The sequence below is a fragment of the Mus musculus genome, chromosome 9 (genome assembly GCF_000001635.26).
Source record: "Mus musculus strain C57BL/6J chromosome 9, GRCm38.p6 C57BL/6J".
Lineage (NCBI taxonomy): Eukaryota > Metazoa > Chordata > Mammalia > Rodentia > Muridae > Mus > Mus musculus.
In genome coordinates, this window is record NC_000075.6 from 55,867,286 (window position 1) to 55,890,378 (window position 23,093).

The window sequence follows — 23,093 nt, forward strand, 5'->3', positions numbered from 1 at the left end:
TCTCACCTGAATTTTTGATCTTAGCCATTCTGACTGGTGTGAGATGGAATCTCAGGGTTGTTTTGATTTGCATTTCTCTGATGATTAAGGATGCTGAACATTTTTTCAGGTGCTTCTCAGCCATTTGGTATTCCTCAGGTGAGAATTCTTTGTTTAGCTCTGAGCCCCATTTTTTAATGGGGTTATTTGATTTTCTGCAGTCCGCCTTCTTGAGTTCTTTATATATATTGGATATTAGTCCCCTATCTGATTTAGGATAGGTAAAGATCCTTTCCCAATCTGTTTGTGGCCTTTTTGTCTTATTGACGGTGTACCCCATTTTTAATAGGGTTATTTGGTTCTCTAGAGTCTAACTTCTTGAGTTCTTTGTATATATGTGGTATTAGCCTTCTATCGGATGTAGAATTGGTAATCACAATCTGTAAGTTGCCATTTTGTCCTGATGACAGTTTCCTTTGTGTTACAGAAGCTTTTCAATTTTATGAGATCCCATTTGTCTATAGTTGATCTTAGAGCCTGGGCCATTGGTGTTCTGTTCAGGACATTTCCCATGTGTCAATGTGTTCAAGGCTCTTTCCTACTTCTCTTCTAATAGATTCAGTATATCTGGTTTTATGTGGAGGACCTTGATCCACTTGGACTTGAGCTTTGTACAAGGAGATAAGAATGGATCAATTTGCATTCTTCTTAAGCCAGCACTATTTGTTGAGTATGCTGTCTTTTTCCCACTAAATGGTTTTTAGCTTCTCTGTCAAAGATCAAGTGACCATAGGTGTGTGGATTCATTTCTGGGTCTTCAATTCTTCTCCACTGATATACCTGTCTGTCTCTGTATCCACATATCACTATTGCTCTGCACTTGAACTTGAGGTCAATGATGGGTGATTCCTCCAGAACTTCTCTAATTGTTGATAATTGTTTTCGTTATCCTGGGTTTTTTGTTGTTCCAAATGAATTTGAGAATTGTTCTTTCCATCTCTGTGAAGAATTGATTTGGAATTTTGATGGGGATAGCATTGAATTTGTAGATTGCTTTTGGTAAGATGAACACTTTTAGTATGTTAATCCTGCTGATTCATGAGCATGGAAGATCTTTCCATCTTCTGTGGTCTTCTTTGATTTCTTTCTTAAGAGACTTGAAGTTCTTCTCATACAGATCTTTCACTTGCTTGGTTAGAGTCACAATAAGATATTTTATACTATTGGTGATTATTGTGAAGGGTGCTGTTTGCCTAATTTCTTTCTCAGTTCATGTATCTTTTGAACAGAGGAAGGCTTGAGAAAGACAATCTATACTTGTCTCAGGGGGAAAAAACGGTTGAGCTAAGACAAGACATCTAAACACCCATTGTATCTCCTCATGCAATTTATATACTTTAGATTTAAATGTCCTCTATTGCTCACTCAAGAATAATTCACATATGACCAACAGAAAAACAAAAATACAAAAAGATAGTAACACTGGCTTAGACCACCTACATATCCATTTGTAAATATAATTCAATAAGTATAAGCAAGTATATTTTCTCCAACAGAATAAAACAAATGGTGCTTTGTATTCCAATTATACTTCAGGTTAAAGAACTCAAAACTAAAATTGTGAACTTAATGCTCACATAACTTCTAAAAAAACATTGGTAAACACTGCAGTGGCCATAAAACTGAGTTTGATGAACTGTTTTTAAAAATATTAAACTCTATCACAAATAAGGCTGCTATGAATATAGTGGAACAAGTGCCCTTGTTGCATAATGGGGCATCTTTTGGGTATATTCCCAAAAGTGATATAGCAGCAGCCTTATTTGTGACAGCCAGAAGCTGAAAATAACCTAGATGTCCCATGACAGAAGAATGGATACAGAAAACGTGGTTCACTTATACAATGGAATACTACTCAGCTATTAAAAACGAGGACATCCTGACTTTGCAGGCAAATGGATGGAACTAGAAAATATCATCCTCAGTGAGGTAACCCAGACCCAAAAGGACATGCATGGTATGTACTCACTAAGTGGATATTAGCCAAAAAAAAAAAAAAAAGTACAGAATACCCAAGATACAGTCCACAGTACTCAAAAAGGTCAATAAGCTGAAGTGCTCAAGTGAGGAAGCCTCAGTCCCACTTAGGAGAGAGAAGAAAGCAACCGCAAGTGGGGATGATGAGAGGGACCTGGGAAGGAAAGAAAGAGGAATGGGGGAAAGAGTTGTGGGGGGGGGGGGGGAGGGGAACCTGATCTGGTATTGAGTGAAGGAAAGGAATAAAGACCTTAGGGCCAGCAGAAAGGATGGAAACAGGCAACCTTTGGAAATAGGAGTTTGGGGGGACCCTCCAGAATGCACCAAAGATCTGGGAGGTAAGAGACTCTCAGGAATCAAAGGGAGGGACCTTAGATGAAATGCCTGACAGTAGGGAGAGGGAATGTATAGAGCCCACCTCCAGCAGGAAGACCAAGTGAGGGATGGGGCTGCCGTCCCATAGTCACATCTCTGACCTATAATTGTTCCTGTCTAAAAGAATTACAGGGATGGAAATGGAGAGGAGCCTGAGGAAAAGAAGATCCAGTGACAGGCCCAAAGTGAGATCCAGCTCAAGGGGAGGTCCAAAGCCTGACAATATTGCAGAGGCTATTATCGAGGCTATGGAGCGCTCACAAAAATGGGACCTATCATGACTGCCCTCCGAAAGACCCAACAAGCAGCTGAAAGAGTCAGATGCAGATATTTGCACCCGACCATTGGACAGAAGCAGCTGATCCCTGTTGTTATATTAGGCAAGGCTGAAAGAAGCTGAGAAGGGTGTTCCTGTAGGAGGACCAGAAGTCTCAATTAATCTAGACCCCCTAGATCTCTCAAACTCTAGACCACCAAAAAGACAGCATACACCAGCTGATATGAGGCCCCACACATATACAGTAGAGGACTTCCGGGTCTGTGTTCATTCAGAGATGATGCACCTAATCCTCAAGAAACTGGAGGCCCCAGGGAGTTTAGAGGTCAGGTGAGGTCGGGGTACAGGCATCTACATGGAGACTGGGGAGTGGGGTAGGGGGGAGGAGGAGGTGTGGGATGTGGAGCAGTCAGAGGGTGGATGGGGGGTGAGGAATGGAATATGGAGTGTAAAAAAGAAATTAATTTAAATTAAAAAAATATTAAACTCTTCCAAGTCTCAAACTACTCTATAAATCCTACTATTGGTCAGAACTTATCATCCAAAGTATTGATTTTAACATAAACATCATTTAAATTGGATCACACTATTTACAGTGCCATCAATATTATTAACCTGTCAGTCATTGTGGTTTCCAATCTTCTTGACAATATTTACATTAGCATTACTGATGCTAATAAATAGTTCACTGTTTATTAAAAACTCAATATTATTTATCAAAGAAATCAAAGCTAAACCATAAAATAAGTTGAGAAAAGTTATAGACCCCCTAATTCCATTTTTAGCATGACAGTGAAGAATATGAATACTATTACCACTTTGACTTCCATCAGATCGAAGCAAACATTACAGCAAATATTTTAATTACTCAAAAATTCTTTGTATGGAATACTCTTTAAATCTCAAAATTCAAATGTATTTATTTCAATACAAAAAATCATTAATTTTAGAACCAGATTATAGTTTTAAGTAAGACACATCAGTAAAACTTCACATGGTAGGTAAAATTAAAAAGTGACTTGTTCCCAGGTAGGGTGGTAAGTGCTTAGAATCCCAGCCCTGGAGAATAGGGGCAGGAAGAGGTGGAGGACCACAGGTCAAATAGTGTTAGAGCCTATCCTAAAGCAGAGAGAGCTGGGCATGGTGCTGCACACCTGTGATCTCAGCATTCAGAGGAGACAAAGGCAAATGGACCTCTGGGAGTTTCAGGATAGCCTAGTCCACACAGAAAGTTCCAGGCCCACCAGGACTATGGAGTGACACAGGAGCCTGGTATGGCAGTTTCCTGAGAGGTTCTCCCAGCACCTGACCAATACAGATGCAGATACTTGCAGCCAACCATTGGACCGAGCCCAGGGACCACAATGGAAGAACTAGGGAAGGACTGAAGGAGCTGATGGGGATTGCAACTCCATACGAAGAACAATATCGACTAATTGGATCACCCATTCCTCCCAAAGACTAAATCACTAACCAAAAAGTTGAGCCATGTACAAATGTAGCAGAGGATAGCCTTATCTAACATCAATGGGAGAGGAAGCCCTTGGTCCTGTGGAGGCTTGATGCCCCAGTGCAGGAGGATGCTAGAGTGGTGAGGCAGGAAGTGGGTTAGTGGGTGGAGGAGCACCTTCATATAGGCAAAGAAGAGGGGGGAGAGGGAAGGCATGGTGGGGAATTTGTGGAGGGTTAACTGGGAAGGGGGATATCATTTGAAATGTGAATGAATAAAATGATTAATAATATGTATACACATTCAGACATACACACACACTATTTTCTACATGTCTAGGGCTCTTACATATTGTCTCACATTAGAACACTATATACGGTATCACCTCAAAGAAGTTTGCAATCTCACAAAGACAGAAACACAAACGGAGAGAATAATGTACTATTAGATTCTTGTCATGGATAGGCCTGGCAGTGCAGACCTGTGGTTTCAGGGACTTAGAAGGCTGAGAAGAGAATCACAAGTTCAAAATCAGCCTGGGCTACAAAGTTAAGTCAAAGTCCACCTGAACCCCTCAGAAACACCCTATCTCAAAAGAAAAAAGTTAAAAACAAAATGTAGCTTAGTGGTAGAGCACTTGCCTGGCATGTGTGTAACACCTAGGCTCATTCACCAATACCAAAAAAGTAAAAAGAAAAAGGAAAAAGCAAGACCAGGAAGTTAAGAAATATTTCCAATGGGGAAGATATCTTAGAGATAAAGATTAATTTAAATGGTAAATATCATTCTAAACTGAAAATAATACAACTATTTTATAAATGACTTTATTTAGATTCACTCTTTTGGTAACACAATATGTTATTGATCATTTTATATAACAATTATACCAAATGAATGAGAAATTTTATATAAAATAAATTTATTTAAAAAGCATATGAGTTCATAAGTCAAAGTGAAAAAATACTGGGAACCTTAACTTCAAAAAATATACTTAACATTGCCAGTTGTAGACAGTTAAGGCAAAACAATATCTCAATGTCATTTTCTTTAACTTTCCTGCCTTTTAAAAGAATTCTTTGTTATTTTATTTATTTACATTTCAAATGTTACCCCCCCTTTCCTGGTTTCTCTTCTGCAAACCCCCTATCCTGTTCCCCTCCCCCCTGATTCTATGAGGGTGCTCCCCTATCAACTCACCCACTCCCACCTCACCACCCTAGCATTCCTCTACACCGGGGCATCAAACCTTCACAGGAACAAGGGCCTCCCCTCTCATTGGTACCAAATAAGGCCATCCTCTGCTACATATGCAGCTGGAGCCATGGGTCCCTCCATGTGTATTCTTTGGTTGGTTGTTTAGTCCTTAGGAGCTCTGGGGTAGGGGAGAGGTCAGACTGGTTGATATTGTTCTTCCTATGGGGCTGCAAACCCCTTCAGCTCCTTCAGTACTTCCCCTAACTCCTCCATCAGGGTCCCTGTTCTCAATCTGAGTGTTGGCTAAAGCATCCACATCTGTATTGGTCAGGTGCTGGCAGAGCCTCTCAGGAGACAACTACATCAGGCTCCTGTCATCAAGCACTTCTTGGCATCATCAATGGTGATTGGGTTTTGTGGTTGCATATAGGGTGAATCCCCAAATGGGACAGTCTCTGCATGACCTTTCCTTCAGTTTATGCTCCACACTTTGTCCCTGCATTTCCTTTTGACAGGAGCAATTCTGGGTTAAAATTTTTGGGAAAGATGGGTGGCCCCATCCCTCAAAGAGGGGCCATGCCTATCCTCTCCATATGGTCTCTACAGATTCTCTAGAAGGAAGACCAAAGTGTGGATGTTTCAGTCCTACTTAGAAGGGGTAACAAAATAATCACAGGAGGTAGAGGGTGGGAGGAACTTGAGAGGAAGAGAGGAGGCGGGAGGGAAAAGTGGGAGCAGGATCAGGTGAGGTGTGGAAGGAGACAGGAGATGTACAGAGGGTCAGGAAATTGAATAGAGGTATGTAGCAATAGGGGATAGGGAGTGGGGGTAGCCACCAGAAAGTCCCAGAGGCCAGGAAAGCAAGAAGCTACCAGGACTCAATGGGGATGATATTAGCTAAAATCAATGTCATTTTTTAATGATACTAAACCCCAATTGAAACAAGAGAACACCATCTGAGCTGATTAATAAGACCTTGTAAAGTTACCATCAATGGGACATTAAGTATAATCACTTTATTTCTGACACAAAGGGATAAAATAAACTGAACTAAAAAGAATGAAAAAACAAAGAACACTGTTTATGAAGCAAAACAAAACCAAAGCTTCAATGAGCTCTTCTAGACATATCAAGGATGAAAGCATAAGATAGATGAGGAATTGTCCCTAATGAAAACACTACTATCAAATTGTAGATACACTTCTAAATCAGAAAACAATCTATGAAGACGATCAGCAGTGCCATGCATAGTAACATTCTTACAGTCCCAGAACTCTAAAAGCTGAAAAGAGATGATCATGAGTCATGGCCATCCTGAGTTACACAGCAAAACTATATCAAAATTAAAAAGCAAACAACAAAAGCAGTCAGGCATGGTAGGATATAACTGTAATGTCTATCTTTGAAAGGCTAAAGCAAGAGGATAGTTAAGTTACAGGCCAGCCCTGGCTACATAGTAAGGCTCCATATTTTAAGTATAAACAAAGGAATGGGCAAGATGGCTCAGTGGGTAAAATGCCAAGCCTGATGACCTGAGTTCAAAACCCCAAACCACAATAGTAGGAGACAACCAACTCTGACCTCTTCAGGTACACCACAACACATGCTAATAATAAATATAATCTTTAAAAACAATTTTTAAATCCTTTAAGTATTTAGCATAATACTAAAAAGCTAGTACAATAAGAAAAATTTAAATACTGACTATATATTAGATATTCTAGAAATGTTATGTTCACTTTATAATATAACATAAAAGAATCTATCTGTTTCTAGAAGATACATGCTATGGTATAAAAGTTAATGGCTTTCAGGTTGGCACATTAATCTCCAGTGTTTAGCATAGTATAGACAGACATATAGGCAGTATAAAAAGAAGATATAATAAACATTAATATGTGAATCTAAGTAGAAACTTTCAATCTAGTCTGAAACTTTTCTTAAGATCTAAAATTATAGGAACAAAGGCTGGAGTGGAGAGCATAAGTCAGTCTAGCACACACAGACATGTTTGAACACAGTAGTGAGGATTTTCAAAATGTATTACCTGAGTTCTCTCAGAAAGAGGATGGTCAGAAGAATGTAATAATGAGTCTTTGGATAACGATTCAACAGTAGAACATCTGTCTTCAAGTTTTCCTTTCTGTATGCTTTCTTCAGGTAAAAGGCATATGTTTTCCTTATCACTGTCATCCTTTGACCTTAAGGTTTCTGTCACTAGTGAAACTTTAGGTATAACTGCTGTCGATCGGGAACGCACTGGCCGACCTCTCTGAACAGTCTCCCAACCCTCAGCATCTTTCCGTTCTATGTAATTAAGGGAAGAATTAAATCAAATTTTCATTAGATGATAAATATATTAAGAGAAACTATAAAAAGAAATGTTTTCCAATTTAATTTCATCTTCCCTATTGTTTTTCCATATATATGTATGTGTGTGTGTGTGTGTATATATACATATATATATAATATATTATATATATACATATATATTTGTTTGTTTTTGTTTTTCGAGACAGGGTTTCTGGCTGTCCTGGAACTCACTATGTAGACCAGGCTGGCCTCAAACTCAGAAATTTGCCTGCCTCTGCCTCCCAAGTGCTGGGATTAAAGGCATTCGCCACCACGCCCAGCTCCTAAAATATTTTAAGGCAAATTTTAGACATTATTGCACTGCAATTATTTAGTCTGCTTCTTAACAGAAAACATCTTCAATACTATTAGTATACCCAGCAAAAGAAACAATGATGTAAGTCATATCGATTCTATCTATACTCAATATTTAGTCATGTTTAACTTTATCAAAACATACTAAATGTTTTTAAGTATATCTTGTTTATACTTAAATATAATGCAAATTAAGCAAAAAATCATAAAATGAGTAAGAACCACACAAGGAGAAAAAACTGAATTGCAAAATTAAAAGTTTAACAAAAGATTTCAGTTTCAAGTTAATTCAGCCAGTTCCTCTTCAAACCATGCTGATTAATCCCTCCATTCTTTAAAAGAAAGAAAAGCACTACCAAAAAGTTGGACCTAATCCATTAGCCAAGACAGCCAACACAAATACTATCATATAATTTAAAAACTGAAGCAAGTAAAAGGGGGTATTTCAAAATAAAAACTATACCAAGGTCTCTTGGAAACAAAAAATAAAAGGCTGCAGACAAATTGCATCTTCACTGACCCTCCACTGAAAACTATATTGATAAAATATTCCCACAGTAATGACTGTTTAAGGACAGCAAATCATGTGTTAAACTGTCTGAGCCACTCAAAACAGAGTATTAGAACAAAAGTAGAAGAAACTAAAATTTACATCTCCTTTCACAATCTTTTTTTTTTTAGGTATTTATTTCATTTACATTTCAATGCTATCCCAAAAGTCCCCCCAATACCCTCCCCCCCGCCCCCCCCCCACTTCTTGGCCCTGGCGTTCCCCTGTACTGAGGATATAAAGTTTGCACGACCAATGGGCCTCTCTTTCCAATGATGGCCAACTAGGCCATCTTCTGCTACATATGCAGCTAGAGACAAGAGCTCCGGGGGGTACTGGGTAGTTCATATTGTTGTTCCACCTATAGGGTTGCAGACCCCTTTAGCTCCTTGGGTACTTTCTCTAGCTTCTCCATTGGGGGCCCTGTGTTCCATCTTATAGATGACTGTGAGCATCCACTTCTGTGTTTGCCAGGCACTGGCATAGCCTCACAAGAGACAGATATATCTGGGTCCTTTCAGCAAAATCTTGCTAGTGTGTGCAATGGTGTCAGCGTTTGGAAGCTGATTATGGGATGGATCTCCGGGTATGGCAGTCTCTAGATGGTCCATCCTTTCGTCTCAGCTCCAAACTTTGTCTCTAACTCCTTCCATGGGTGTTTTGTTCCCAATTCTAAGAAGGGGGAAAGTGTCCACACTTTGGTCTTTGTTCTTCTTGAGTTTCATGTGTTTTGCAAATTGTATCTTGGGTATTCTAAGTTTCTGGGCTAATATCCACTCATCAGCGAGTACATATCATGTGAGTTCTTTTGTGATTGTGTTACCTCACTCAGGATGATGCCCTCCAGGTCCATTCATTTGCCTAGGAATTTCATAAATTCATTCCTTTTAATAGCTGAGCAGTACTCCATTGTGTAAATGTAGCACATTTTCTGTATCCATTCCTCTATTGAGGGACATCTGGGTTCACAATCTTATACATATAAATTTTCCAATATTACAAATATCATTTGTAAAGTTGCATTAAATTCAACTCAATATAGCCACTATTTGAAGAATAATTAAAATATCCTAATTGGTTGTGATACATCAATGTACTTATAACAGCATTCAATGCATTAATGCTTGGTTAGAATATTTACATCAGTGTTTAAGAGACAACCTTCATATAATTTCCATATTAGGTCTTGATGTTAAGACTATGCTAACATAAAATATGACCTTTTTAACTTTAGGATAAATTTCTATAGACTTGATATTTTTATTTTTACAAGTTTAGAAAAACTCATAAGTATAGACATCTTAATGTAAAATCTTTTTGGAAAAAGATATTTCAGATTTGCATTTTTTCAAAATAATTATAAAGTCCCTTCAAGCTTCTCCTAACTCTTATTATGTAAATTTGAAGTTTCATTTTAAAAAATTTTTTAAATTTTCCCTGATTTTCTAAATGTGAGGTATAATGCTGCTTTAATAGTCTATTACTACCTTGTCAACGTTGGCACTTTCTCTATATTATTTCCCAGCTTTTACCTGACACATACCTTTATCTCTTGTATCCCTTCATCCACATTACTAGAGACTAGTCATTTTATTCATGTATTTGAAAAGTATCTCTTAAATTTACAGGTATCAATTTTTCTTTCCTTGGGCTTTAACTTTCCTTTTGTAACTTCAAAAGAAGGATATTTAGTTTGAGTAAACTTCATCTCCATAATTCTTAAATGTTCACCTTCATTTAACTCATTTTTCAAGTTTTCAAAGAGATGTCCTTCCTGACACCGTCCAGATGTACCTTATGAAGTCCCAAAATTTTCAGAATTACACAGCTATATTTTTGTATTTTTTTGTAACTTAATTCCATGTGATTAGTAACAAAATATGCCTTATCTCTATTTTATGGAGGATGTACTCATAGGAAGATCACAGTAATTTTCAAGAGTTGGTTCTTCCTACCATGTGGATTTGTCCCAGGTACTGAACTTAGGTCATCAGACTTGATGGTGAGTTCTTTACACACTGGGCCATCTCACCAGCAGCACTCCCACCCCCTATCTCTCAAATGATTTAAATCACCTGAAATTTCACAATATTTTCAGCATGATTTAATTTGAGTAAACATTCCATGTATGCATGTATACGTACTTAGACTTAATAGTTCAGGCCATAAAAAAATAGCTTGCATGAAAATTGGCCTTTTTCTTGCCAAAAACAGCCATAAAAACTAGACAAAATATACAAAGGAACTGTTTAAAGGTGCTGGAAAGCAACCAGCATAAGCATGTCTTGAGAATCTACAGTTCCTGAGGGAAGGGAATGGCGGCATCAGACTCATGTTCATATGAGCATTCTGACTGAAGACACTTGGCATTGAGAGTACAAGGAACAGTGTTCTAGCAAAGTCAGCATTCCTGCCTGGCACTATAGTCCAGAGACAGTGCCTTACAGAAAGTGGGGGATACTACAGACAAATAAGCCCCTCCCCCCAAAATCTGCATTCAATCTTCCCTGAGGTGCTGACAACTACTCAGCTTTTTGTATACAAGGCAAGACTCCAAAAAAGCAGCAGAAAGAAGCAGCTGGGATGTTAATGAGCTAAGCAGAAATTGAAGTAACTGTACAATTCTTGGAAACAAAAACTGGAATTCAGGGATGTAGTGGGCTTTCTAAATACTCGGGGTGGGTTTCACTGGAAATCTCAAAAGGAGTAATAGACTTTAATACAATCTCAAACCAAACTCTTCTCTATCATCCTGCAAGACAGAAAAGAAAAACCTATAATTCTCTCTCTCCCTCTCTCTCCCTCTCCCACCTGCCACTGTGTGTGTGTGTGTGTGTGTGTGTGTGTGTGTGTGTGTGTGAGTAAGCCAGAGGTTGATTGTATGATTGTGGGCTCCCCCCCTATTGCTTTCATATTTGTTTTATTTGTCAGAGAACAAGTTTCAGGAGTCATTGCTCTCCTTCCACTAAAGTACCAAGGAACTGAATTCAGGTCATCGGGTTGCCTGCTATTCAGGCCTAGAACTCTACAGCAGCCTTCTCATTGTTTGGCTATAACCACTACCACTTGTTACTGTTGTGGCTGTTATCAACATGACAACCACTGCCACTGTCTCCTCCTCATATTACAGCTTGGCCCTCTGATTATATACACCCTGGAGGGACTGGGATATAAATGTAGGACTATATTTTTGAACCATTCATAATACTGATCCAAGTTCCACACCAACCTCAAGTTTGGTAAAAGGAACAAATATAGGCTTTCAGTTATAACAACTCAGGAGGCTTCTTTTGAAAGAGAGGACAGTTTATTCTCCCACCCAGGCCTTAGTGAGAATTGTTACAGGAGAAAAGGTCACCAAAGCTAGTGATAGCTGAAGCTGGTGCAAGTTGTCTGAAGTAGCAATGGTTAGTGCAGGGCCTTCTGAAATAGAAGTCATAGCTTCAGGTACAGTGGTCCTTATAGCTGAAATAAAGCATCCCTGAATGGTATATAATGATTTAAAACAACAGGCTGACTTGGAGGCAAACTCTTGATTTGTCAAGAGCTGTTTGTCAGCTTCACACTTGAAGCAGTCAGACATTAAAATGGGTCTGATTCTCCCAGGAAGTGGAGTGGTAACTTCCCAAGCATACAAATGGTTAATGTTTGGATAGACAGTTACTGTGCTAATTGGATTAATGCATATTCACATATGGATTGAAATCAACCACACAAAGAAGCACCAGCTCTATGAATTAGGAAAACTATGATAAGAACAGCTAAAGAGAAGGTCAGAGAGTTAAACTTACTAAAACCTATTTTAAAGAAAGTGCTGTTTCCCTAATTTCTTTCTCAGCCTGTTTATCCTTTGTATACAGAAAGGCCATTGACTTGTGTGAGTTAATTTTATATCCAGCTACTTCACCGAAGCTGTTTATCAGGCTTAGGAGTTCTCTGGTGGAATTTTTAGGGTCACTTATATATACTATCATATCATCTGCAAAAAGTAATATTTTGACTTCTTCCTTTCCAATTTGTATCCCCTTGATCTCCTTTTGTTGTCTAATTGCTCTGGCTAGGACTTCAAGTACTATGTTGAATAGGTAGGGAGAGAGTGGACAGCCTTGTCTAGTCCCTGATTTTAGTGGGATTGCTTCCAGCTTCTCACCATTTACTTTGATGTTGGCTATTGGTTTGCTGTAGATTGCTTTTATCATGTTTAGGTATGGGCCTTGAATTCCTGATCTTTCCAAGACTTTTATCATGAATGGGTGTTGGATTTTGTCAAATGCTTTCTCAGTATCTAACGAGATGATCATGTGGTTTTTGTCTTTGAGTTTGTTTATATACTGGATTACATTGATGGATTTCCGTATATTAAACCATCCCTGCATCCCTGGGATGAAACCTACTTGGTCAGGATGGATGATTGTTTTGATGTGTTCTTGGATTCGGTTAGCAAGAACTTTATTGAGGATTTTTGCATCGATATTCATAAGGGAAATTGGTCTGAAGTTCTCTATCTTTGTTGGGTCTTTTTGTGGTTTAGGTATCAGAGTAATTGTGGCTTCATAGAATGAGTTGGGTAGAGTACCTTCTGTTTCTATTTTGTGGAATAGTTTGTGAAGAACTGGAATTAGGTCTTCTTTGAAGGTCTGATAGAACTCTGCACTAAACCCATCTGGTCCTGGGCTTTTTTTGGCTGGGAGACTATTAATAACTGCTTCTATTTCTTTAGGGGATATGGGACTGTTTAGAAGGTCAACTTGATCCTGATTCAACTTTGGTACCTGGTATCTGTCCAGAAATTTGTCCATTTCGTCCAGGTTTTCCAGTTTTGTTGAGTATAGCCTTTTGTAGAAGGATCTGATGGTGTTTTGGATTTCTTCAGGATCTGTTGTTATGTCTCCCTTTTCATTTCTGATTTTGTTAATTAGGATTTTGTCCCTGTGCCCTCTAGTGAGTCTAGCTAAGGGTTTATCTATCTTGTTGATTTTCTCAAAGAACCAGCTCCTTGTTTGGTTGATTCTTTGAATAGTTCTTGTTTCCACTTGGTTGATTTCGCCCCTGAGTTTGATTATTTCCTGCTGTCTACTCCTCTTAGGTGCATCATCCTGAGTGAGGTAACCCAATCACAAAAGAACACACATGATATGCACTCATTGATAAGTGGATATTAGCCCAGAAATTTAGAATACCCAAGATACAATTTGCAAAACACATGAAACTCAAGAAGAAGGAAGACCAAAGTGTGGATACTTTGTTCCTTCTTAAAATGGGGAACAAAATACCCATGGAAGGAGTTACAGAGACAAAGTTTGGAGCAGAGCCTGAAGGAAGGACCATCCAGAGACTGCCCCACCTGGGGATCCATCCCATAAACAAATACAGAAGTGGATGCTCACAGTCATTGGATGGAGCACAAGGTCCCCAATGAAGGAGCCAGAGAAATACCCAGGGAACTGAAGCCCCATAGAAGGAACATCAATATGAACTAACACATACCCTCAGAGCTCCTTGGAACGATACCACCAATCAAAGGAAACACATGGTGGAACTTGTGGCTCTAGCTATATTTGTAGCAGAGGATGACCTAGTCGGTCATCAATGGGAGGAGAGGCCCTTGGTTCTGCAAAGGCTCTTTGCCCCAATATATGGGAATGCCAGGACCAGGAATGGGAGTGGGTGGGTTGAGGAGCAGGGGGAGGGGGAAGGGGATAGGGAATTTTCTGAGGGGAAACTACGAAAGGGGATAACATTTGAAATGTAAATAAAGAAAATATCTAATAATAAAAAAATGAACAGTCAGAGGGTAGACTTGCTGGGGAGGGGGATAAAATCTGGAGTGTAAAAAATAAATAAATAAAAACCAAAAACAAAACAAAACAAAACAAAACAAAACAAAGAAACAAACAAAAAAGAAAAGAAAGGGCATACACTTCCAGTGTTTGGGATATTTGATTGGTTGTTTTGGGGGTTTTTTCAAGTACAGTTCTTACAAAATATCTGTGAGGCATGGGAAAAGACCCAATAGGAAGAAGACAGAGATGACTAGCAGATGCTGAAAGCCTCTTACTTTACAGCTGATTCAAATCCTAATGTGCACCCAAACATAAGTACATGTCTGTGAGAAAGTAGACGTTTAAGTTGGGCACACTCTTTGACTTGTCCATGTTGACTCCTTCTAGGCTCCCCACTACTCCCTGCAGGCCCAGGTGTCCATCAGGGATGATTTCCTTTCTATCTGCAGAGAACTGTGCTCTAAGCACAGATCTGCTGTTTACGACCTTGGTTCTGTACAGTTTTTAAAGCTCTGTCTTCCAGCACTCTAAACATATTGCTCCACTGTACTTAGTATTCACAGTTCCTCTACCCAACATTATTTTCATTCCTTTTTGGTATTTATTTTCTCTAATTACTTGTAAAGATTTTTCTATTTCTTAAATTTTCAGTATTTTTATCATATTGCATTCAGATAAAATTTATTTTGCATTTTTCCTGCTTATTACTTGTAAAGATTATTTTATTTCTTAAATTTTCAGTATTTTTATCATATTGTATTCAGATAAAATTTATTTTGCATTTTTCCTCCTTGGGACTCAGAGGCTTTCTTAAACATAGCACCTGATTTCTTTTAGCAGTTTGGGAAATTCATATAATTTCTTCTAATGTGGCTTTGTAATATCCCTGCACATTTCTGTAGATTTCATGTATATCGCTTCACATTCTTCTCTTCATATCTTTCCTTTTTTCTTGTCTCTCTTTGTTAGTCTGGATATTTTTGCTGTGTTCAGAGTTAATTTATTTCTTAAATGTTTTCCATTATTGTTGGTGAGACAAGGTTTTATGACATGACTCAGGCTAGCCTGAACCAGCTATGTAGATCAGACTAGCCTCAAACTCATGATCCTATCTTATTCCCCTAGGGTGCATGCTAACATACCTAGCTAATTTTCAATTTCTTAATATTATCATCATCCTAAATTCTTCACTTTCAGCACACTATAATCATAAAAAAAGTCTGGACTAGAGGCTCTCATCCTGAGATTATCATCACTGAATAATTAATTAACTAATTAACTCATTAAAAAGTATGGATGAGTGGCTCTCATCCTGAGATTGTCATGAGTGATTACTTAATTAATTAAATCTTTGTCTCTCTGTGCTGGTTTTTTTCTAGTGGTATCTGGGTCTGAGAAACATAATCCTCTTTTGAGACCTCACATGTTTAAAAGTATAGAAATCTCTTCTCAGTTTTAATGAATAATTTAGTTAGCCATAATTTCTAGAGTATGAGTTAATTCTCTTTCAAAATTTTGAAGATCATAAAATTTTATTTGTAGGATGTAGATATTGAATTGATGGGGCCAACCAATCTTGGATTTTTTTTCCCCTCTGAAACTGTAGGTTAAATAAATTTCTTTTGTTTAAAAAGCACATAGCCTGATATTATGCTATAGCAACAAAAAAGAGAATAGTACAGAACTCTTGCCTACTACTAATTTGCAACAAGTTTACTCGTACAAAAAAAAAAAAAAACCATCAGGACAGTACATTAGATAAATGGATGGAATAATATTTAAAATGAGCCAACATAACTGACATCAAGATATAAAAATAAAATGAAATACATCCATAGTATCAAAAAAGAAATGTTTCGGAGTCAACTCAGGATATCCTATTTGCTAGGGAAGCACTCTACCAATGAATTACTACATTGCAAGAGTACATTTTATAGTTTTAACTAATAGAGATCAATATGACATAAAATAAGGGAAAGTTTGGGGTTGTTTGTTTGATTGGTTTGTTTTTTGAGACAAGGTTTCTTCATGTAGCCCTGGCTATTCTGGAACTCATTCTGTGGATCAGGCTGGCCTCAGACTCACAGAGATCTACCTGTCTCTGCCTCTCAAGTGCTGGGATTAAAGATGTGTGCCCCCACTGCCCAGCAGGGCCAAGTTTTAAGATGTATAAACATCCCTTTCTAACTATAGGCAGCTAAAACATGAATAAGTAAAAAATTTAAAAAGAGTAACTCAAAATCACTTGCCATTTTTCCGGGACGTCTTTTGCACTGTCATTGGTGCACAGGATTGAGCAGGTGTGGCCTCAGGAGGAGCAGAACCAGTATGATGAGCCTTTACCTTGTCAGCCCAACTGACACCTGTGGGAGCCAGACATGGGGCAGTTACTGCACCAGGTAAACTCCTATCGAGAAAGGGAAACACAAGTGATAAATTAAATATCAAAGTAATTATTGTGAAAATATACCATTATATGTAAGTACCTAAATCTTTTCTTGCCATTACTAGTTTTTCTAAGTAACAATGCATATCATCCTTGACTCAGTCACTACTAAAACTGCTCCTTCTTCTAAGCATTATAGACCCCTCAGGTCTGAAGAGACACCAAGACTATGAGACTACTAAAAGACTGAATTTTTTTCTTGGGTTCAAGTACAATATAACAGTGACATCCTTCTTCTATTCTGGTCCAAATCTGTCCATGCACTCCTTCTGCAACTGAAATTAGGTCCTGAATTTTAGTGCAGTGACATGGAAACAGTTCTTTCTGCTGGCTGGCTGGGGTTAGGGTAACTTCTGACTTCCTTTTCTGTGACGTAGGTAAAGAAAATATAGGTAAGGAGACATGATCTACTTTCCTTCCCACCTTTTCTGTTCCCTGGGTAAATGGCTTTAAAGACTACCAATTTTTTTTTTTCAGAAAAAAGTGACTCTGCGGTATTCATATTAAATGGTTTATTTCCTATTGAAATTTTAAGTTAAAATAAAAAAAAACCAACTTTATAACTAACATTACCATTAGTAAGCACAACCCAAGTAGAATAAGATGTGGGTAGGTACTAAAGGCAGCCTATGAACCACATCTGGAGGAAAAAGAAGCAATACATTATACAACGATAATGAATAGTATCACAGGGAGAAAAGGGTGAGAATTTTATCCATGTAGGCACTACCATGGTTAATACTGTCAACTTGACAGGTTCTAGAATCACCTAGTAGACAACCCTCTGGGTATGTCTATGAGGGAGTGTCTAGATAGGACTGACAAATATAATGCTTTTTAAACAGCATCAAAATGGCAAGTGATTTTGAGATACTCTTTTAAAAAGACCAACCCAAATAAGACCAGCACCACTGCACAGGTTTGGATCTCAGACTGAAGAAAAAGGAGAAAGCAGGCATGTATTAGCATTCATCATGTCTGACTGAAGACAGGATGTGATCAGACACTTCACATTCCCAGCCATGATAAACTATGTCTCACCCAACAGCAAATCCTTCAAAGTTTCCTTAAGTTGCTTTTGCCAGGTATTTGCTAACAGCCATAAGAAAAGGTAACTAATGCATGCATTCAAAGTCTCCAGTACTAAAAGAAATTTGCATTCAATAGTCTTAGAAAACAGACTAATGAACTGCAGTAAAAAAAAAAAGTTACCTTGTTAAAGCTCCCTTGTTTGGGAGAATGTATTTGTGTTCTCTGTTTATGTATCTTCTCCCACCTGCCCAAGGTCTAAGTATTTTATACTGCTTTAACCCATTAAACACTCACCAAAGAAAACACTAACTAGAAACTTCACACACACAAAAATTGAAAGCAAAAATCTAATTCAACTGAACAAGAATCAGCTTTCACTAAAGGCCAGCTACAGTGTTAGGATGCTTAAGATATGCAGATATATCAAAGATCTTGCCTCAAAGATGATAAAAGCACAGCAAATGGACATTTCAAATTATAATGCTGAGGAGAGATCTCAGTTGGTAAAGTGTTCATCATGCAAGTATGAGGATCCTTCACAAAAATGTGCACTTTCACATATCCATATACACATGGAAAAAATATAAAGCACAGTGATGCACATCAACAGCACTTGGGCAGCTAAAGTCACTCTATCGTATACAGTGTGACCCATGCCTTAAAAACATTGTAATGCTCTGTAAACACAATAATATTAGAAACATACCCAAGGTAATAATAGGTAAAAAGATGTTAATTGTGAAATGGTGGGTGTAACAGATAAGGCAATTGTTAAGAATGGTCAGGTTTGGGGACCAGAGATGGTTCAGTTGTTAAGAGCACTGACTGCTCAATAATGAGGACCAGAGTTCAGATTCTAGACTCACACTGTGAAGCTCACAAGTGCTTTTAACTCCAGCTCCTACGAATACGATGCTCTCTCCTAGCCTCCATGGGCACTGTGCATTTACTCATACAGACATGTCCACATACACAAACAAATAAAGCAATAATCTTTAGGGGAAAAAAGGAAAATTGGGTAATAGAGGAAAGAGAACCGACAAAGCAAGCACTGGCCAACTTTTCACTAAATACTACACATTTAAAAGGCTTATATTAAAGACTGACTACATACTTGTTCACAAAACAAGTCTCAAGAGATACAGGAAAACTGAAATAATCCCCTGTATCTTAACAGATCACCACAAGCTAAAGTTGGATTTCAACAACAACAGAAATAACAGAAAACCTACAAACTCATGGAAACTGAACAACTCTCTATTGTATGACTATGGGGTCAAGGCAAAAATAATGAAATTAGAGACTTCCTAGAATTCAATGATAATGAAGGCACAACATACCCAAACTGTGGTATACAATGAAAGCTGTGCTAAGATTAAAGTTCATAGTACTAAGTGCCTTGAAAGAAATCAGTGAGATCTCATATTAGCAACTTAACAACACACCTGAAAGCCCTGAAACAAAAAGAAGCAAAAACATCTAAGAGGAGTAGATGGCAGGAAATAATCAAACTTAGGGCTGAAATCAATAAAATAGAAATAAAAATAACAATACAAAAAAAAATCAATGGAGCAAAGAGTTAGTTCTTTGAGAAAAATCAGTAAGAGACAAATCACTATCGAAACTAAAAAAGCACAGAGAATATTCAAATTAATAAAATCAGAAATGAAAAGGGGAACATAAGAGATACCAAAGAAATCCAAAGACTCATTAATCATACTCCAAAAACCTGTACTCCAGAAAACAGGAAAATCTAAAAGAAATAGACAATTTTCTTAATAGATAACACTTACCAAAGTTAAATCAAGATCAGCAAAACAATTTAAATAGACCTATGACCCCCTAAGAAAATAGAAGCAGTCATTAAAAGTCTCTCAACCAAAACAGCCCATGACCAGAAGGATTTAGCACAGAATTCTACCAGACATTCAAAAAAGAGCTAATACCAATACTTCTCAAAATTTTCATAAAATAGAAAAAGAATAAACATTGTCATATTCTTTTTATGAGGTCAAAGTAATCCTAACACCTAAACCACAGAAAGACTCAACAAATAAAAAGAATGCACACCACTTTCCTTCATAGACATTGATGCAAAGAAAAACCATCCATCATGATCAAGTAGGCCTTGTTCCACAGATGCAGAAATGGTTCAACATATGGAAATCTGTCAATGTAATATACCATATAAACAAACTTAAAAAAAAATAAACAATCATCTCATTAAATACTGGAAAAGGCTTTGACAGAATCCAACATCCCTTCATGATAAAAGTATTGGAGAGACCAGGGATACAATGGAAATACCTAAACATAATAAAAGCAACTTACAGCAAATCAATAGCCAACATCAAATTAAATGAAGAGAAAAAAGAAACCCAAAGCAATTCCACTAAAATCAGATACAAGACCAACTAATAATCTAATAATATAGTACTTTAAGTTCTAGATGAAGCAATAAGACAACTGAAGGAGATCAAGGGTATACAAATTGGAAAAGAAAAAGTCAAAGATTGCTATTTCCAGATGATATGTGATAGTATACATAAGTAACCCCAAAAATTCTACCAGGGAACTCTATAGCTGTACAGCTTCAGTGAAGTGGTGAGATATAAGATTAACTCCAAAAACAACCTAGTAGTCCTCATATATACAAACATTAAATAGGATGAGAAAAAAAATCAGAGAAGCAACACCCTTCACAAAAACCACAAATAATATAAAGTATCTTGGGGTAACTCTAGCCAGCAAGTGAAAGACCTTTATGACAAGAACTTTGAAGAAAGAAATTGAATAAGATATCAGAAGATGGAAAGATCTCCCAAGCTCATGTAGATCAGTAGGATTAACAGCAAAAACGGTCATATTACCAAAAGCAATCTACAGATTCAATGCAATTCCCATCAAAATGCTGACACAATTCTTTATAAACCTTGAAAAAAAACCAATAATCAACTTGATATGGAGAAAAACTCCAGAATAGTTAAATTCTTTATTGTATAAGCAATCTTATACAATAAAGAATTTCCAGAGGTATCACCGTCCCTTAATTCAAGCTCTACTACAGAACTTTAGTAATAAAAAACTCATGATGTTGGCATAAAAACAGAAATACTGATTCATGGAATCGAATCAAAGACCCAGACATGAATCCATACACAAAGAAAAACCTGATTTTTGACAAAGAAGCCAAAACTATACAATGGAAAAAAATCTTCAACAAATGGTGTTGGTCTAACTAGATGTCAGCACATGCAAGAATGTAAATAGATCCATATTCATATCCATCATGCCGCACAAAACTCAACCTGATAGAAGAGAAAATGGGGAATAGTCTTGAATGCATCAGTACAAGAAATAAATTCCTGAACAGAACACCAACAGCACAGGCACTAAGATCAACAGTAAATGGGACTTCATGAATCTGAAAAGCTTCTGTAAAGCAGGCACCAACAATAGGATAAAACAGTACCCCACAGAATGGGAGAAGATCTTTACCAACCTCATATCTGACAGAGGGCCAATTTCCAAAGTGTATAAAGGACCTAAGATACTATACATCAACAAATCAAATAATCAAATTAAAAAATGAGGTACGGACCTAAACAAAGAATTCTAAACAGAAGAATCTTAAATAGCCATGAAGCACTTGAAATGTTTAATATCCTTAGCAATCAGGGAAATGCAAATCAAAATGACTCTAAGAGTCCATCTTAAACCTGTCAGAGTGGCTAAGATAAAAAAACTGAACAACAGTTCATGCTTAAGAAGACATAGAAAAATGGGAAGACTCCTCCATTGCTGGTGTCAATGCAATCTTGTACAGCCACATTGAAAATCAATATGGTGGTTTCTCAAAAAATTGGGAATTGATCTACCTCAAAACCCAGCTATAAACACCTGGACATATACACAAAAGATGTTCCATTCTACCTCAAAACTCAACTATGTTTATGGCAGCTTTATTCATAATAGCCAGAAACTGGAAACAACCCAGATGTCCCTCAACTGAGGAGTGGATAAAAAAATTATGTGGTTCATTTACACAATGGAGTATTATCCAGCTGTTAAAAAATAGTAATATCATGAAATTTACAGACAAATAGATGGAACTGAAAAAAGTCATCCTGAATGAGGTAACCCAGACCCAGAAAGACAAACATTGTATATTCTCACTTGTAACTGTATAATTATTAGATATTAATTATAAAGGATAATCATGCTGCTATCTACAGACTCAGAGAGGCTAAGTAAAGAGGAGGCTCAAGGGGGAATACACAAGTCTCCCAGGGAAGAGGAAATAGAATAGATATTGTCGGTGGACTGGGAGCAGGTAGGGACAGAAACACGAAGGATCGGGTTGAGGAAGGATAAAGGGAAAGAGTACTAGGAGAGTCATTTGGAATTGGAACGGTGCAATTCGGAAATTTCCAATGAAAATTCCCAGGACTCTATTAGGGTGATGCAAGCTAAGACTCCTAGTAATAGGGAATACAGAGCCTGAACTGGTCATCTATGTACAGGCAAGAGAATGGGACACCAACTCAACCACAAAACTTTCAAACTACAGTTTGTCCTGCCAGCAAGATGAGCTGGGGTAAAGGTGGCACACAAATTTTGTGTATGGCCAACCAATGACTGGTCCAGCTTGAGACCTATGTCACAAGAAGGAGCCCACCCCTGACACTGCCTGGACAACCAGAAACGAGAGGCTGGATGCTCCAAAGACCTAAGATAGAACCAAACATGCCAGCCAAAACCAAAAATAGTAAATGAAGTGATTCCTAATGACATTCTTCTGTACTCATAGTCAAGAGCCTGGCATGATCACAGAGAGGCTCCATTCAGCAAGTGATGGAAACAGATGTAGAGACCCATAGCCAAACATTAGGAAAAACTCAGTGAATCAGGCAGAGACAGAGGAAGGAATGTAGGAGGCAGAAGTGTCAAGGACTCCACAAGAAAAGCTACAGAATCAACAAACCTAGACTCATAGGACCTTACAAAAACTGAACTGGCAACCAAGGAGCCTGCAAAGGTCTGACCTAGGCCCTCTGCATATGTTACAGTTGTGTAACCCAGTCTCCTAATAGTGGGAGCAAGGGCTGTCTCTGACTCTGCCTGCTTTTGGGAACTGTTTCCTCAAACCAGGTTTCCCTGAACAGCTTTAATATGAGGGGAAGTACCTAGTCCTATTGCAACTTGATATGCCATGTTTGGTTGATATCCATGAGAGGTCTGCTCTTTTCTAAAAAGAAATGGCAAGTGGATGGGGTAGGTGAGGTGTTGCTTGAGAGGGGTAG

The 23,093-nt window shown here is 37.8% G+C and overlaps 1 protein-coding gene across 6 annotated transcripts in view; it reads right to left on the reverse strand.

The window, feature by feature from the left end:
• Window positions 1-23,093, reverse strand: part of Scaper (S phase cyclin A-associated protein in the ER) — a 388,343-nt gene that overhangs the window by 317,407 nt on the left and 47,843 nt on the right. For all 6 annotated transcript variants that reach the window (XM_030244383.1, XM_011242747.3, NM_001357652.1 and 3 more), the window contains 2 exons: window positions 16,562-16,719; window positions 7,360-7,619 (listed from right to left, as the gene is read on the reverse strand). In XM_030244383.1, coding sequence (XP_030100243.1) covers window positions 7,360-7,619; window positions 16,562-16,719 — 418 coding nt within the window. The remainder of the gene's footprint in view (window positions 1-7,359; window positions 7,620-16,561; window positions 16,720-23,093) is intronic.